General features: G+C 39.0%; 1 protein-coding gene across 6 annotated transcripts in view; it reads right to left on the bottom strand.

Annotated features, from left to right (window-relative positions):
- Positions 1-17,554, bottom strand: part of Astn2 (astrotactin 2) — an 833,116-nt gene that overhangs the window by 137,419 nt on the left and 678,143 nt on the right. For 5 of the 6 annotated variants that reach the window (XM_026393328.2, XM_026393327.2, XM_026393326.2 and 2 more), the window contains 2 exons: positions 11,303-11,436; positions 9,316-9,464 (listed from right to left, as the gene is read on the bottom strand). In XM_026393328.2, the coding sequence (XP_026249113.1) occupies positions 9,316-9,464; positions 11,303-11,436 (283 nt within the window). Of the gene's footprint in view, positions 1-4,529; positions 4,546-9,311; positions 9,465-11,302; positions 11,437-17,554 lie in introns of those variants that run through there. The other variant, XM_077797971.1, reaches the window with a different exon arrangement.

Below are 17,554 nucleotides of genomic sequence, written 5' to 3' on the forward strand. Positions count from 1 at the left end.
AAAAAGAGAAAGAGAGATTCATGTATGTACCTATGTCTGTGTACATGCACATGAGGCTTGTGAATAAGTAAATAATTCCAGCCCTGGATGTGGCTGTCAACAAAAATCAAGAGAGATCAAAGAAGAAAGCCCACATTCCTCTATTCTGGCCTCACCTGACCAAATGTGTGAGTAATCCTAGCTCTACTCTAAACAAATTTTAAAATTTGTTGTTTTCTTCCTGACATTTATTTTTTTTCTTTCATTTTTTTAAATTTATGGAAATCATAAAGAAATAATTAAAAATGTTAGTATGTTAGTTTCTACTATGTTCCTCAAAGAATATGATAGTTGCTAGTTGCTTTTCTTTCTTTTCTTTTTTCTTTTTTTTTTTTGTACCACTGAGCCACAACCCCAACCCTTTTTATTTTTTCTGTTGAAACAGGGTCTCACTAGGTTCTTATAGCCTCCCTAAGTTGCTAAGACTAGCTTTGAACTTGTGATCCTCATGCCTTAGCCTTCCCAAGCTGCTAGAATTACAGGTGAGCACCTGTAATTCTATGCTGATTGTTGATTCTTAAAATAGCTTTTGAAATTTGTGTTATTTTTCCCATTCCCACAAAAGGAAAGTGAGACCAAGGAAAGATATTGACTGCTCTTATATCTTTCACTGTGAAGCATCTTAGAAACTGAAACTAGAGGCTAGCTTAGGTTTTCCTTTTTGCAGTACTGTGAATTTAACCAACTGATGTACACCCAGGCCCTTTTTATTTTTATTTTGAGACAAGGCCTCACTAAATTGCTATCTCCATCTCCTGAGTTGTTGGGATTACAGATATGTGGCACTGTGCCCTGTAGAAGTTAGCTACTCCCAAGTTTGTATTCCTTCATGAAGGCAATAGATGAGGTGAATGCTTCAGATATCCACCTCCAATCATCTATAGCACCAATTGGACAAGATACATTTTAGAAGGTTGACTATGCACTCAGCTAAGCTCTAAGACTACTTAAAATCCCATAAGACTACACGGTGCTCAGGGAGTTAATGTCAGAGTTGGAGAAAAGTTAAGACACTCAAATGCCTATCCATATACAAAATAACTCAGTGAACATTACACACCCATATATGACAGGTAGTATGGAAAGTTTCCCAAAGACGGTTGCCCCACCAAGAGCTAATATGGAGAATGCACAATGAAAGTCAAGTCCTAGAAGGAAGTTAAAAGAACCTGCAAATTTGCAGACAGATATGTCATTGTTTTCAACCTTGTGAATGGCTGCAGGAAGAAGAAGGAGTCAAAGTGACATCAAGTGACAATAAGCTACATAACTAAAAAAGAACCAAGTTTTACCTTAGTTAAGAAAAGTAACTCTTGTATTAGAGCACTGTTTCCTGGAGAATGGAGAATAAATCTTAGGTTTCCATTTCTGGACCATAAGGAACATCATGGACTAGATTTACTTACCCTACTGCCTGAAACATTAAGAAAAATTAAAAACACACAACGCAGAGGAATATATATATGACAAGTTTTCAAGAGCAGAGCCGTCGCCCGCTCCCGGAACAGGCCCAGCGACCCGCCAGTGTGGTAGACAGATCACCCCAATTGAAGGAGGAGCACAGCTGCCACCCATCCCTGCAAGGGAGACTTTTCAAATATACAAGAGCAATATAAATATATAGGGGGAAAATTCAATAACACAACAGTTTCACCAAGCAGAAAGAAATGCGAGCAGCATGAAACGACAAGGAAAGAAAGGACCACAAGCAATTCAGGTCAACTCAACTTTAGAAGAGGTAATAGCTGCAGCAGATGGAATGTCAGATAAAGAATTCAGGATATGCATGCTTCAGATGATCTGGAGTCTCAAGGAAGACATTAGACAGCAAAATCAGACAATGAAAGATCACTTCGACAATGAATTACATAAACAAATCCAAGAAGCAAAAGATCAACTATACAGGGAGATAGAGGTTATAAAAAACAAACAGAAATCCTAGAAATGCAGGAAGCAATAAACCAGCTTAAAAACTCAATTGAGAATACTACCAGCAGAGTAGAACACATAGAAGATAGAACATTAGACAATGAAGACAAAGTATTTCAACTTGAAAAGAACATAGACAGCTCAGCAAGACTGTTAAGAAACCATGAGCAGAACATCTAAGAAATATGGGATAACATAGAGATCAAACTTAAGAGTCATTGGGATACAGGAAGGTATAGAGGTCCAAACCAAAGGAATGAGCAATCTATTCAATGAAATAATACGAGAAAACTTCCCAGACTTGAAGAATGAGACAGAATCCCAAATCCTAGAAGCCTACAGGACGCTGAATGTGCAAAATCATAAGAGATCCACACCTAGACACATTATAATGAAGATGCCCAACATACAGAATAATGAGAGAATTGTTAAAGCTACAAGAGAAAGGAAGCAGATTACATTTAGGGGTAAACCAATCAGGATAACAGCTGATCTTTCAACACAGACTCTGAAAGCTAGAAGATCCTGGAATAACATATTTCAAACACTGAAAGAAAATGGGTTGCAACCAAGAATTGTGTATCCAGCGAAATTAAGCTTCAGGATGGAAGATGAAATTAAAACCTTCCACGATAAACAAAAGTTAAAGGAATTTGCAGCTAGAAAACCATCTCTTCATAACATCCTCGGCAAAACATTACAGGAAGAGGAAATGGAAAATAACAATGAAAACCAACAGTGGGAGGTAGTACAATAAAGGGGGGGGAATAATCAAAGAGGAAAACCAATCATGTTTAGTAACATAAATAATAAAATATGGCTGGAAGAACAACCCATATCTCAATAATAACCCTAAATGTTAATGGCTTAAACTCACCAATTAAGAGACACAGGCTAGTAGAATGGATCACAAAACAAGACTCAACAATATGCTGCTTACAGGAGACGCATTTGATAGGAAAAGACATATATAGACTGAAGGTGAAAGGTTGGGAAAAATCATATCTCATATGGACTTTGGAAACAAGCAGGAGTGTCCATACTCATATCAAATAAAATAGATTTCAAGCCAAAGTTAATCAAAAGGGATAAAGAGGGACACTACATACTGCTCAAGGGAACCATACACCAACAAGACATAACAATCATAAATATATATGCCCCAAACAATGGTGCAGCTATGTTCATCAAACAAACTCTTCTCAAGTTCAAGAGTCTAACAGACCACCATACAATAATCATGGGAGACTTCAACACACCTCTCTCACCACTGGACAGATCTTCCAAACAAAAGTTGAATAAGGAAACTATAGAACTCAATAACACAATTAATAACCTAGACTTAATTGACATATATAGAATATACCACCCAACATCAAGCAGTTACACTTTTTCTCAGCAGCACATGGATCCTTCTCAAAAATAGATCATATCTTATGTCACAGGGCAACTCTTAGACAATATAAAGGAGTAGAGATAATACCCTGCATCTTATCTGATCATAATGGAATGAAACTGAAAATAAACGATAAAAGAAGGAAGGAAAAATCATGCATCACTTGGAGAATGAACAATAGGTTACTGAATGATCAATGGGTTATAGAAGACATCAAGGAGGAAATTAAAAAAGTCTTAGAGATAAATGAAAACACAGACACAACATATCGGAATCTATGGGACACATTGAAAGCAGTTCTAAGAGGAAAATTCATTGCTTGGAGTTCATTCCTTAAAAAAAGAAAAAACCAACAAATAAATGATCTCATACTTCATCTCAAAATCCTAGAAAAAGAAGAGCAAAACAACAGCAAAAGAAGTAGAAGGCAAGAAATAATTAAAATCAGAGCTGAAATTAATGAAATCGAAACAAAAGAAACAATTGAAAAAATTGACAAAACTAAAAGTTAGTTTTTTGAAAAAATAAATAAAATCGACAGACCCTTAGCCATGCTAACGAAGAGAAGAAGAGAGAGAACTCAAATTACTAGCATACAGGATGAAAAAGGCAATATCACAACAGACACTTCAGAAATACAGAAGATAATCAGAAATTATTTTGAATCCTTATACTCCAATAAAATAGAAGATAGTGAAGCCATCGATAAATTTCTTAAGTCATATGATCTGCCCAGATTGAGTCAGGAGGATATAGACAACCTAAACAGACCAATATCAATTGAGGAAATAGAAGAAACCATCAAAAGACTACCAACTAAGAAAAGCCCAGGACCGGATGGGAATACAGCAAAGTTTTACAAAACCTTTAAAGAAGAACTAATACCAATACTTTTCAAACTATTTCAGGAAATAGAAAAAGAGGGAGAACTTCCAAATTCATTCTACAAAGCCAACATCACCCTGATTCCTAAACCAGACAAAGACACTTCAAAGAAAGAAAACTACAGACCAATATCTCTAATGAACCTAGATGCAAAAATCCTCAATAAAATTCTGGCAAATCAGATACAAAAACATATCAAAAAAATTGTGCACCATGATCAAGTGGGATTCATCCCTGGGATGCAAGGCTGGTTCAATATATGGAAATCAATAAATGTTATTCACCACATCAATAGACTTAAAGATAAGAACCATACGATCATCTCGATAGATGCAGAAAAAGCATTTGACAAAGTACAGCATCCCTTTATGTTCAAAACTCTAGAAAAACTAGGGATAACAGGAACATACCTCAATATTGTAAAAGCAATCTATGCTAAGCCTCAGGCTAGCATCATTCTGAATGGAGAAAAATTGAAGGCATTCCCTCTCAAATCTGGAACAAGACAGGGATGCCCTCTCTCACCACTTCTGTTCAACATAGTTCTCGAAACACTGGCCAGAGCAATTAGACAGACGAAAGAAACTAACTGCATAAAAATAGGAAAAGAAGAACTTAAATTATCACTATTTGCAGATGACATGATTCTATACCTAGCAGACCCAAAAGGGTCTACAAAGAAACTATTAGAGCTAATAAATGAATTCAGCAAAGTGGCAGGATATAAAATCAACATGCAAAAATCAAAGGCATTCCTGTATATTAGCAACAAATCCTCTGAAATGGAAATGAGGACAACCACTCCATTCACAATATCCTCAAAAAAAAAAATAAAATACTTGGGAATCAACCTAACAAAAGAGGTGAAAGACTTATACAATGAAAACTACAGAACCCTAAAGAGAGAAATAGAAGAAGATCTTAGAAGATGGAAAAATATACCCTGTTCATGGAGAGGCAGAACTAACATCATCAAAATGGTGATATTACCAAAAGTTCTCTATAGGTTTAATGCAATGCCAATCAAAATCCCAATGGCATTTCTTGTAGAAATAGAGAAAGCAATCATGAAATTCATATGGAAAAATAAAAGACCTAGAATAGCAAAAACAATGCTAAGCAGGAAGTGTGAATCAGGCGGTATATGGATACCAGAATTCAAACTATACTACAGAGCAATAGTAACAAAAACAGCATGGTACTGGTACCAAAACAGGCGGGTGGACCAATGGTACAGAATAGAGGACACAGAAACCAATCCACAAAACTACAACTATCTTATGTTTGATAAAGGGGCTACAAGCATGCAATGGAGGAAGGATAGCATCTTCAACAAATGGTGCTGGGAAAACTGGAAATCCATATGCAACAAAATGAAACTGAATCCCTTTCTCTTGCCATGCACAAAAGTTAACTCAAAATGGATCAAGGAGCTTGATATCAAATCAGAGACATGGCATCTGATAGAGAAAAAGTTGGCTACGATCTACATACAGTGGGGTTGGGCTCCAAATTCCTCAATAGGACACCCATAGCACAAGAGTTAATAACTAGAATCAACAAATGGGACTTACTCAAACTAAAAAGTTTTTTCTCAGCAAAAGAAACAATAAGAGAGGTAAATAGGAAGCCTACATCCTGGGAACAAATCTTTACTCCTCACACTTCAGATAGAGCCCTAATATCCAGAGTATACAGAGAACTCAAAAAATTAGACAATAAGATAACAAATAACCCAATCAACAAATGGGCCAAGGACCTGAACAGACACTTCTCAGAGGAGGACATACAATCAATCAACAAGTACATGAAAAAATGCTCACCATCTCTAGCAGTCAGAGAAATGCAAATCAAAACCACCCTAAGATACCATCTCACTCCAGTAAGATTGGCAGCCATTAGGAAGTCAAACAACAACAAGTGCTGGCGAGGATGTGGGGAAAAGGGTACACTTGTACATTGCTGGTGGGACTGCAAATTGGTGCAGCCAATTTGGAAAGCAGTATGGAGATTTCTTGGAAAGCTGGGAATGGAACCACCATTTGACCCAGCTATTCCCCTTCTCCGTCTATTCCCTAAAGACCTAAAAAGAGCATACTACAGGGACACTGCTACATCAATGTTCATAGCAACACAATTCACAATAGCAAGACTGTGGAACCAACCCAGATGCCCTTCAATAGACGAATGGATAAAAAAAAATGTGGCATTTATACACAATGGAGTATTACTCTGCATTAAAAAGTGACAAAATCATAGAATTTGCAGGGAAATGGATGGCATTAGAGCAGATTATGCTAAGTGAAGCTAGCCAATCCCTAAAAAACAAATGCCAAATGTCTTCTTTGATATAAGGAGAGTAACTAAGAACAGAGTAGGGACGAAGAGCATGAGAAGAAGATTAACATTAAACAGGGGTGAGAGGTGGGAGGGAAAGGGAGAGAGAAGGGAAATTGCATGGAAATGGAAGGAGACCCTCAGGGTTATACAAAATTACATACAAGAGGAAGTGAGGGGAAAGGGAAAAAAATATAAGGGGGAGAAATGAATTACAGTAGAGGGGGTAGAGAGAGAAGAGGGGAGGGGAGGGGAGGGGGATAGTAGAGGATAGGAAAGGCAGCAGAATACAACAGACACTAGTATGGCAATATGTAAATCAATGGATGTGTAACTGATGTGATTCTGCAATCTGTATACGGGGTATAAATGGGAGTTTATAACCCACTTGAATCAAAGTGTGAAATATGTTATATCAAGAACTATGTAATGTTTTGAACAACCAATAATAAAAATTTTTAAAAAAGAAAAATATGTGAAGAGAACTCTGAAGGATTTTCCTTCAATATTCAGCATGGATATAAGAAAACTACTTATTGATACATGGATATAAAAAAACTACCAATCCAAGAGGATTAGAAGGGACCATGCCCAGTGCTTATACAAGGACCAGTGACAGTTCCTGCCACTATAAGCCATACTGGAAAAACCTCTTAATTCATGGGCTATTGTGTAAAATACATAGAAAGATCTCCCTTCAGTAATATGGAATCTTTAACCCTCAACTGCACATTTCTCCAGTTTCACATAACAAATCTTAAAAGCAAGTTCAAACTGCAAGGTAACTTACCTGTCTCCTAAAATGGGGTACAAAATTAGTTTTAGGAATTAAAAAATATCTAACATCCAATAAGGCAGAAATCACAATGTCTGACATTCAGTCAAAAATTATCAGGCTTGAGGATGTGGGGGAAAAGGCATATTCACACATTGCTTGTGGGACTGCAAATTGGTGCAGCCAATATGGAAAGCAGTATGGAGATTCCTTGGAAAACTGGGAATGGAACCACCATTTGGCCCAGGTATCCCTCTCCCTCTCTCTCTTTTTTTTTAGTTTTTTTTTTGTTATTGTTGTTTTTTAATTCTGAAAAGAGAAGCATGCTATAGAGATGTAGAACATCTACATGTATAAACCCCACTATCAGATAACTTTCCTGTCTCTTGGTATCTGTGGTCTACAAGTATCTGCTATTATAAAATAGCATTTTACACAGGTAGACACACACACACACACACACACACACACACAAAATACACACTCACCCATTCACAGATACTGGCAAATCTCAACCACATAAAAATAAAAGTGCAAGCCAATGAACACAAATACACATACCTTAAACTTACACATGCACATGCTCACATAGTCTTGAATAAACACACAAGCAACACATACATGGAATCGAAAGATAGAAAAAACTAAGGAAGCAAAACAGGTTGCCCAATGATTGTTCCACGACTAGCTCCTCAGAGAAAGTGACACCTCCTCCGGCCCACTCTACCCCTCCAGTCAACATCATCAAACAGGCCACATCCATCCCAGTATCCCAACACTAGCCAATGTGGCTTCGTACATCCTCCGTAACCTGCACCTTTATGACCTATCTCATACCCACAGCTTCACTGTAGTAGTTTCTTCTCAATTTCAGAGAAAGCAAAGCAAAAATAGCTCAGAGAGGAAAGTGAGAAAGATTGAAAAAAAACAAAAGGTGCAGAGCGACAAAAAGAAAAGGAAACAATAAAGGAAGGTTCTTTCACTCATTCATTATTCATTCATTCAACAAATATTTGAATGCCAGAGTTGATGTAGGTGTTGGGAATTCAACCTGGTTTAAACCAGACAAGTCATTTTTTCCTCCTTGTGCTTATATTCTAACTGGGCAATGAATAAAGCAAGAATACTTTTTAATTCTTTTAATAACCCAGTCATGGTTCAGGATTAAAACTGTGAAGTTAAGGAGATATTTCTAGATGGACAACCTTGGGTAAGTCTCAGTTTCTTGATCCTTAAAATGGGCTCAATAAGCACCAAGCCTCTTAAAGTTGAGAGGACTCAGAGAGACACTGAACAAAGTACTTAGTTCAGGTCCTGGCAGAGAAGCACATTCTCAATTAAAGTTTTCTGGCTGGAAAAGAATAATTACTCAATGGAAGTTGCAACAGAGAGCAGGAAATATAAGCCTCCAATACAGATCACAGGTGAATGCTTAGTTTCTTGTCAGTGTCAGGAATTTAGAAGAACTCAGAGGAAACATTCTGAGTTACAAGCAAATACAGACTTCTGAAAAGCCATGTTTTGTAAATGATCCTGCATACTCAGATCATTTCTAATTCTTACTTTCTCAAAGTACATTTCATGAAGAACCATCATATTATTCTTTGAATATCTTTGAATAATATATTTACAGACCAAAGTTTTGAAACATGAGACCTATAAGCCTTCCCCAAAAAAGAAAGGCCAATCCTCTTCAGAATCAACTAGTCCTTTTCATATATGTTTTTGAAGGTCCTACCCAGGGAAACACTTTCCAATGACTACTTGCTATCTTACCTTGTTCAAAATCATACAAAACAAATCATATATCGATGGGCAACAGAAAAATCAGCAAACAAGGAAATTTCTTAATGCTTTCCCAAGCCAAATCATACCAAGTCCCCAAAGACATTAGAAAATCAAGTTTCCCTTCATTGTCATACTATTCCAATGAAATGGGAAATCACAAACTTACCTGTATAAAGATCAGTGTCTGTGTATTCATCCACTTTCTTGTGCTGCAGAATATAGTCGGAGACCTTGGTCCCAATAGCTGGCTGAACATCCACCCACTCCAAGGAGACCACAGTGCTGGAGGGCTCCACTGTTGGGGACAGCCGCAGCCTACAGGAAATGACAGGAAAGGTTGCTTGTTTTCTAGCCAACATTAGCTGGGGTCCAAGAGTCCGCATGTGTCCAGATGAAGCAAAAGTTTCAGCTTAGATTCAGATCCTCATTCTATCCACCACCAAAACCTTGCACTGCCCTAGACAAATTATTTCACTTCTTGAGGTCTCTATTTTCTCATCCATGAAAGGGATACAATGAGCTGCATTTTAAGATCCATGTGGAATTCAACAAATTAATCCATGAATACTGTATTTTGCTCAAAGAAAATGGATTAGTTTTCCATTTATTTAAATATATTCTCAGTGATGCTCATTTTCTAATAAATTAGCAGTGACTTCAAACCTGGGAGCTTTCAATCTTTCTGCCATTCCCTTCAATTCCACAATGTCTTGGTCAACTGTCCAATATCCTTAAGTCTCTCAAAAGGAGACTTAGTACTTAAAATTCTCTCAAAAAGAGCCTGAATCCTGGAATGAATCCTCTAGTAAAGCAATAAAAAAATGACTGAAGGTTATAACTGGATTGATCCTTGGAGATAATAAAGTCTATAATTCCCTCATTTCACAAAATGGGGGAAATAAGGCCCCCAAAAGGGGAAATGTCTTGCACAAATTCACACAGCAAGTTGGAGACAGGATCATAATGGTAACCTTGCTCCTCCCCAGCCCAGATTCTTTCTTTTTCACACCATCTCACACCATCTCTTCAAGGACTGTCTTGGAATATGATTCTTCTCATCCTGCAGAAGTGCATCATGGGACTCTGCTTCATGTTATGGGCTCCCACCCACTTCGTTGTTTTTCACACGAATTTGTAATCATCCTCTTCCAATCAGGATGACCTGCTTCTGCTTCCCCGGGTGAAGTTCCTGTGTCAGGGCCTTCACATACACCATTCCTTCTGCCTAAACGGTGATTCTTGCTACCTGTTAACAGCCAGGTTGACCCCTACTATAATTCAGGCCTCTTCAGAGAGGTTTTGCTGTCTATTCCTCCTCCCTTCCACTTAAAGTATACCCCCATTACTCCCCCATTACTCTCTTTGTGTTTTCTTACTTAAATTTCTAAATAAATCATATTTTCCTTTGGTATCTGTCTCCTCCACTAAAAATGCTCCCTCCACAAATGTACAGACTGTGCCTCTCTTGTCCATTGATGTGTTTTTTCCCCAGTACCCAGCACAAAGCAGGTATTCAAAATTATATGATGAACAAATTAATAAAATGAAGTTCCTTAGGAGAGGTTCCACATTTTCTTTATCTCAGTAGCCCCGTGCTCAAAATAGGAACTGACAAAACAGTAGTACTACAAAACAGTCGTCAGTGGCCCAGCAAACCTTTGCTGAGTAGCTGAGTGAAGAAAGGAATTATGGTCTAAATAGCTTCATTTAAAACAGCACACACTGCCGGGTGTGGTGGTGCATGTCTGTAATCTGATAGACTAGGGAGGCAGAGGCAGGAGGATCACAAGTTTGTGACTGGCCTCAGCAGCTTAGTGAGGTCCTTAGCAACTCAGAAAGACTTTGTCTCAAAACTAAAATAATAAAAAGGACTGAGATGTAGCTCAGCAATAAAGTGTCCCCAGGTTCCATATCCAATACCAAAAAAAAAAGAGAGAGAGAGAGAGAAAGAGAAATAACATGCACTTAGATATCAGCATCTACCCCTGTACCATGCCTCCATTCTGCCAAAGGTCCCTTCTTTCCCAAGATCCCTGAGGACTTCAAGGATCTGGTTAGGCACCTGGGAACAGAGCCAAGATATCCCAGGCTGTCTAGGTCAGAGTGAGTCCAGGAAAGGAGTGGCCAAAGGAAGAGGGGCCATACATACGTACACCGGCTGCGGAAGGGGGCTGCAGCTGGGGAGCCCACTGGCATCAAAGGCACTGAGGTCACACCTGCACCAGTCATCGATCACGTCCCCTTTCCCTGAGCACCAGTAGGAACTCATCAGTGCACTCTTGAAAGCCTGGAAGAAAGGATGACAGAAGAGATGATAATGACGATGGTGCAGAGACTAAGGTCAAGGTGCCCATGGCCGTGATGGCAGCTTCGAGGGATTCGGAGCAGTCTTCCTAGGCCCAGGACGCCCTCTTTACTTAAATCTCTAGTATTCTACCACAAGATTCTCCCTTCCTAAGCAATTCCTTATCCAGGGGCCAGAATGATCATGGAGACACCATCCTACAGGATCCACTGAGAGAACCTTCCCTGATCCTGAAACTCCATCTACATTAACTTATTCCCCCTTCACAGTAACCCCACATGAGAGATACCATGATCATTTCCCACCAGACAAACTGGAACACTGAGGCACACAGGAAGTAAGGAACTTGCTTGAAGTTCACAGCTGGCATGGGACAGAGCTTGGATCCTGCCAGGCAGTCTGACTCCAGGACTTGCCCTCTAAAATACCTTGCTCCAATGCCTCCCACCAAAGTCACTGCCTTGCTTCAAGCCCTACAGAAGCCTCCCACAGAACTCAAGATTCAGTCTCAACTCCTTGTTCTAGCTCCTGGTCACCTCCCCAGTCTCATCTCTCACCACTCTTCTGACCTTTTTTGACACAATACTATCCACTCTCATGCAACCACTAACATTTCCACCCACGGTGAGTTTCTGTCTAAATAGGAGACAACAAACTGTTTCTATTAAGGGCCACAAAATAAATACATTCAGCTTATGGCCAGGTGGTCTCTGCCACAATTACTTAACCCTGCCTTTATAGCTTAACAATGATATAGACAATAATTTAAATAAACAGACATAGCTGTGTTCCAATAAAATTTTAATTACAAAGATAAGCCGCAGGCCATTTGGGGTCTGATGGCCATGTTTTGCTGACCTTTGTTCTAAATGATGATAAATGTTCTGTTTAATTTTCCAATATTCTTCACTGTCTTTTTTTTTTAATATCCTGTCCTCTTCCAGGAATATTCCCCTTCTTGTACTCCAACTCACTCTTTTGGTCTCAAATGAAACATCTCATTCTCTGGGAAACCCATCCTGACTTTCTTTCACTAGGTGAGGTGTATTTCCCAGGTATTCATAGGAACACAGAAACTGGGCATCACAGATATTGGCAAAGCAGTGTTTGGCCTCATCATCCTAACAGTGGTATAGCTAGGACAATGAGAGGAAAGTCTTAGCATTGTCCACTGAAAGAAAGAGGACCAAAGCAGGTGAGTGAACCACAGTGCTCAACAGGTGGCAGGTGGCTGTTTGGCCACGGAGTGGCACTAGTCTTTGGATGGCTAGGCGCTGTCTCTCTCTCAAGAGTGTAGTGTGTTATGACCATAACAGCATAGAAAGCACACGCTGTCTAATTACAGATGCTCCTTGGCTTTCCATGAGATTATGGCCTGATAAACCCAACATAAGTTGAAAATGCACTTCACATGCCTAACCTACTGAACACCATAGCTTAGCTAGGCCTACCTTAAACTTCTCAAAACATTTACCTTAGCCTACAGTTGGGCAGAAATATTTAACACAAAGCCTATTTTATAATACAGTATTGAATATATCATGTTATTCATTGAATCCTATACTCAGAATTTGTGACAGCTCTCCTTAAAGCTCTTGTTAAAGAATTCCAGAGAACATGGATCTCCTTGCCAGGTATGAATTTTGCCAGTTCTTTGTACTTTCTTTCATTTTCTTCTGTATTTTTCACTTTTTGTGTCCTTTTTCAATGAAAGTTGTATTCTATCTATCGCTGAGGACACCTGATAACCCAGATGTCACTTTTTCCATCTTGCATTATTCAGGAGACTCAAGTGCAGATTGTTTGTCTAATGTGGTCTGGGGTCTCCCTTTGTAACTACCCAGGATGCAGATCAAGAAGTACAATGCGTGTATCAAGAATGTTATTGAATAAGTCTCCATCACATTTCTCCCAGAGGTTTTGACAAGAAGATTCCAATTATTCATACCACATGTTCTTACACATATCTCCTCCTGGGGATGAACACATTATCTAATTTCACCTGAGAAAAGTATAGAACCCACAGAAATGAAAAAGAATTATAGTAAATCTAATGACCATGTGGCACCCAGTTAGGCAGTTCAAAGTACTTTAAGTGAATTTAAAAAAATATAATCTCCTTAAAAGTCCTGAGAGACAAATATGAGCCTCATTTACAGATGAGGAAAATAGGAATCAGAGTAGTGAAGCAATTTTCCCAAGATCACACAGCAAGAAAATGGTGGAAGCATCATACCAGACAAGATCTCTGTTTTTCCCAAGTACAGGTCTTTTACTTTCAACCATTCAGAGCACTGGGTTAAGTCAAGTATGGTGGCCAGATTCAGTAAATAAAAAATATAGCGTACTCAATTAAATTCAAACTTTAGACATTTATTTTTGGTATAAGCATATTCCATGAAATGTTTGCATATAAAGTGTCTGAGACAGAGTTAAACACACAATAAGAACTCTGTTCCTACTATGTGCCAGAATCTATGCTGGGAACAAAGTCCCTTCTCCTACCAGCACCAGAGGGAGATACTCTCTTGAGGACAGAAACCAGATGGTATGGCATGAGGTTATGCTGAATGCCGGACATTTTCTCCCTCATTTGTAGGTTCCCCCTTAGTGAAACGAATGTGTACAACTGCACAGAGCTTAAGATTCAGCAACATCTCCAGCCAGTACTAAGGTCTTAATTACCATAATGGTGAAATCCAGGAAAAGTGACACAGATGGTAAGATTGCGTTGGGCTCCAGCAATGGAGAGGGAACATCCTGTCTTGTGTGTGTATGTGTTTTTGTTTTTGCGTGTGTGTATGTGTGTATGTGTGTGTGTGTGTGTGTGTGCGTGCACGCACATGTTGTATGTGGTTTTTGTAATGGATAGGCGCTTGGGCTTGTGGAAAACAAAACAAAACAGGAAATCTCTCTGGACTTTGTGAATTTCACCATCCAGGCAGCTCTTGGGAAGAAATCCTGCCTGTGAGTCTCCACTGGCTCTTTCCCAGAACCCTGAGGAACAGAATGGGGACTGGTGCAATGGCCAGGCAAACCCTGGATAGAGCACAAACATGCTCTGATAAAAGGCTGACATCAAACAGGGAGCCCTTGCAAAGCTGCAGAAGCCAGCATTGTGTCAGTGCAGGATCACTCTTTCCTTACGTCTCAGCCCTTGCAACACTCCATCCAGAGTCCAATTAGATCCCAAGGGAGGAGAATCGTAAAATGTTCCAGCTTCACAAGACTGTCTGCAAATCATCTAATCTATCCACTTACAGATGCAGATACAGTGGCCCAGAGAGGCTAGCTGGCTGGTTCAAGGTGATAGAGTCACTTTGTGATGAAACTACTCTATTCCTCCAGTTAATGCTCAAAATCACCCTCTAAGGTGGGTTTCCTATCCCCATTACACATCAACACGAAGAAGGGAGGAACTTAATGAAAATCCTTTGGAATCCTTGCACCCCTGACCTTCTAGGACACAGTTAAATGCTAAAATTTCACCCCAAAAATACTTTTTCAGCCGCTTAGCTTTGAGTCATGTACTTGTGTGTGTGTGTGTGTGTGTGTGCATGCTTGTGTGCGTGTGTGCATGTGTGTGTGTTTTCTTAGAGGAAAACAGAACCTTTCACTGGGGGCATTATTGACTCCTGGCTTATGAGGAAGTAGAGGGACCTAAAAAATAAATCTACTATAATACAAGGGCTCCGTTTGCACGGTCATTGGTTTTCATAACAAAGGTTTACATTTCCAGAACTTGTAAATGCTTCCAACTTCTAGCTAATTAGTTAGCAAACCAAGTTGGTCAGGAGGAGAAAACAGCCACAAAAATGTTAAGCAATCAAAATAAAGTAGGATTTATTCCTGACTCTATTGTTGCTTTCCTATTTGAACTTGCACAAGTGATTCTACTTTCTAAGCCTTAATTTCCCCATTCTGCAAAATGAAGGGGCAGAAGATATATTTTTGAAAGTTTAATAAGTTCAATAAACATTCATTGAACTTCTTACTCCTGCCCATGTGCTGTCTAAAAGTAAAGAAAGGGAATGAACTAGACCCAGTGGCTAACTTCAAAGCCCTCATGGTTTAATGGTAAAGACACACAAAGAATTAAAATTACTATGGTTTGAATGCTAGGAAGAAATACACCCGAGAGACTGTGGGAATACAAAGGAAGGGGCCCCTCCAGCTCTAAAAATTATGACAAAGTCTTAGGAATCTTAAACTTTAAACATCCTGTATTTGATTAAGATATTTGGGGCCATCTACACAGGACATCACTAAGCCCGTGAATTAAATCCCATACTCCATACTTCCAATGACTGCATTTTTTTTACATTAAAAATGAGTCTCATGTGCTGACACCAAGTCAGTTATTTTTGATATTGAGATGGATATGATCTGCAAGACTCCAAAAAGATGCCCTGAAGTGCTCACTCTAAGCCTCATAGACTTTGTTATCTCCACAGTACTAATAAGCTTGGTCATATGGCAGCCTGATCCATACCAAATAAGGAAGGGAAAGGCTTTCTAAAGACAAAATAATCTATTATCTTTTGATCCTCTGGCTCCATTCCAGGGCCCAACACAGTACCTAACATGAAACATAAAGTCAGTCAATATTTGTTGAATTGAATTAAAAGTTCATATAGAATGCTGAACGAAACAAACCAATTTATAAATGCCCAAAGCTAAGACAATGTGTATATGTGGGTATGTCTGTGATGCTCTTGTTCCCCAAGACTATTTGTATCATCCATATTAATTTGGTGCCGTCAGTCAAAAATGGAAGGTTATCTCAGCTCCTCCTTCCTTCTCAAAACCAAACTTCCTTCCCTGAAACCCCAGCTATCTCTAGTGAAAGTTAAGTAATGCTTTTTCTACAGGAAATGTCCATCCCTCTAGACTGGACTTCCTGCTCCAATATTACCAACTCCAGAATCTTTTCACAGCTTCCTAAATATCTGCTTCTTCCACCCTCTTCTTTGAACTTCTTTAAACTTTCCACTACTTTCCTCATTTGGTGTTTCTTCTCCCATCCGATCCCCACTGCTCCACTCTAAGATCCAGAATACTCCAACTTCTTAAACTAGTGCACTAACTTTTTCTTACCCACATGCATTTTTTTCCTGCTGTGCCTTTGGTCCAAAGTACCGTACTCCCACTTCTTCCTCCTTGCTGAACTCCAGGAAATATTCCCTGCCACCAGGACCTTGCTATACCTTGAGAGATTTTTTTTCCTCTCCCTGGTTTCTCCTTTCACTCAATTTTTGCATCTTACACATTCCCTTGCAATTTTCTTGTTTGTGTCCTTCTCACTTATCAGACAGTGAACTCTTCTAGGTCAAGGTCAGATATATGAATCATCTCTGTGAACACATAATAGGTTCCAAAAATAGGTGTTAAACTTCATAGATGTGGAACAGGATGCTGTGACAGAGATTAAACTTGTATTTTTATTGCTGTTGTACTCTTCTAGCAAGAGATGACAAAACCGTAATTGGTCACCATAAAAAGACCAAATTACATTGAAGACATTGAAATGTGGTAGGGTGAATAATGAAAGTAGAATTCCTTTTGGAGACAACAGAGATTATTGCCTGGAGGAGTATGGGTTGACAGCTTTTTTCCCAGGAAATGAATGAAGGTATAAAATAAGAAAGCTTCTATAGTCCTGAAGAGAGATGGGAGGTTTGATGCCCCTGACTTGTAGGAAAACTAATTGCTGAGCCCATATTGACAATATGTTTAGTTGGTCAGGAAAGTGAGGACTTCTGAACATAAGAAGTATTGAAGAGGAATCCTAGCAGAATCTGCACAAAAGCACAAATACATGCTTCTAGCCACCCTGTAACTCTGGAATAGGATCTCCCCAGGTCATGTGCAATTGAAGCATCAACATACCCTCTCATAGTGGCTGCAGGAGATTTCAATCATTCATTTCTCTGGTAGATATAGGAGATAAGAGAAAAAAGCTAGGAACAGAATAAAACATGTCCATGTCCTCTGGTACTGAGGAGATTAATTGGTCATCCTGTTAAAATCAATGACTGCATAATTAAGTAGCATGTGTAAAAACACACTGAGAGAAGTGAGTAGTGTTACTTAAACTTTA

The sequence above is a fragment of the Urocitellus parryii genome, chromosome 4 (assembly GCF_045843805.1).
Source record: "Urocitellus parryii isolate mUroPar1 chromosome 4, mUroPar1.hap1, whole genome shotgun sequence".
Classification (NCBI taxonomy): domain Eukaryota; kingdom Metazoa; phylum Chordata; class Mammalia; order Rodentia; family Sciuridae; genus Urocitellus; species Urocitellus parryii.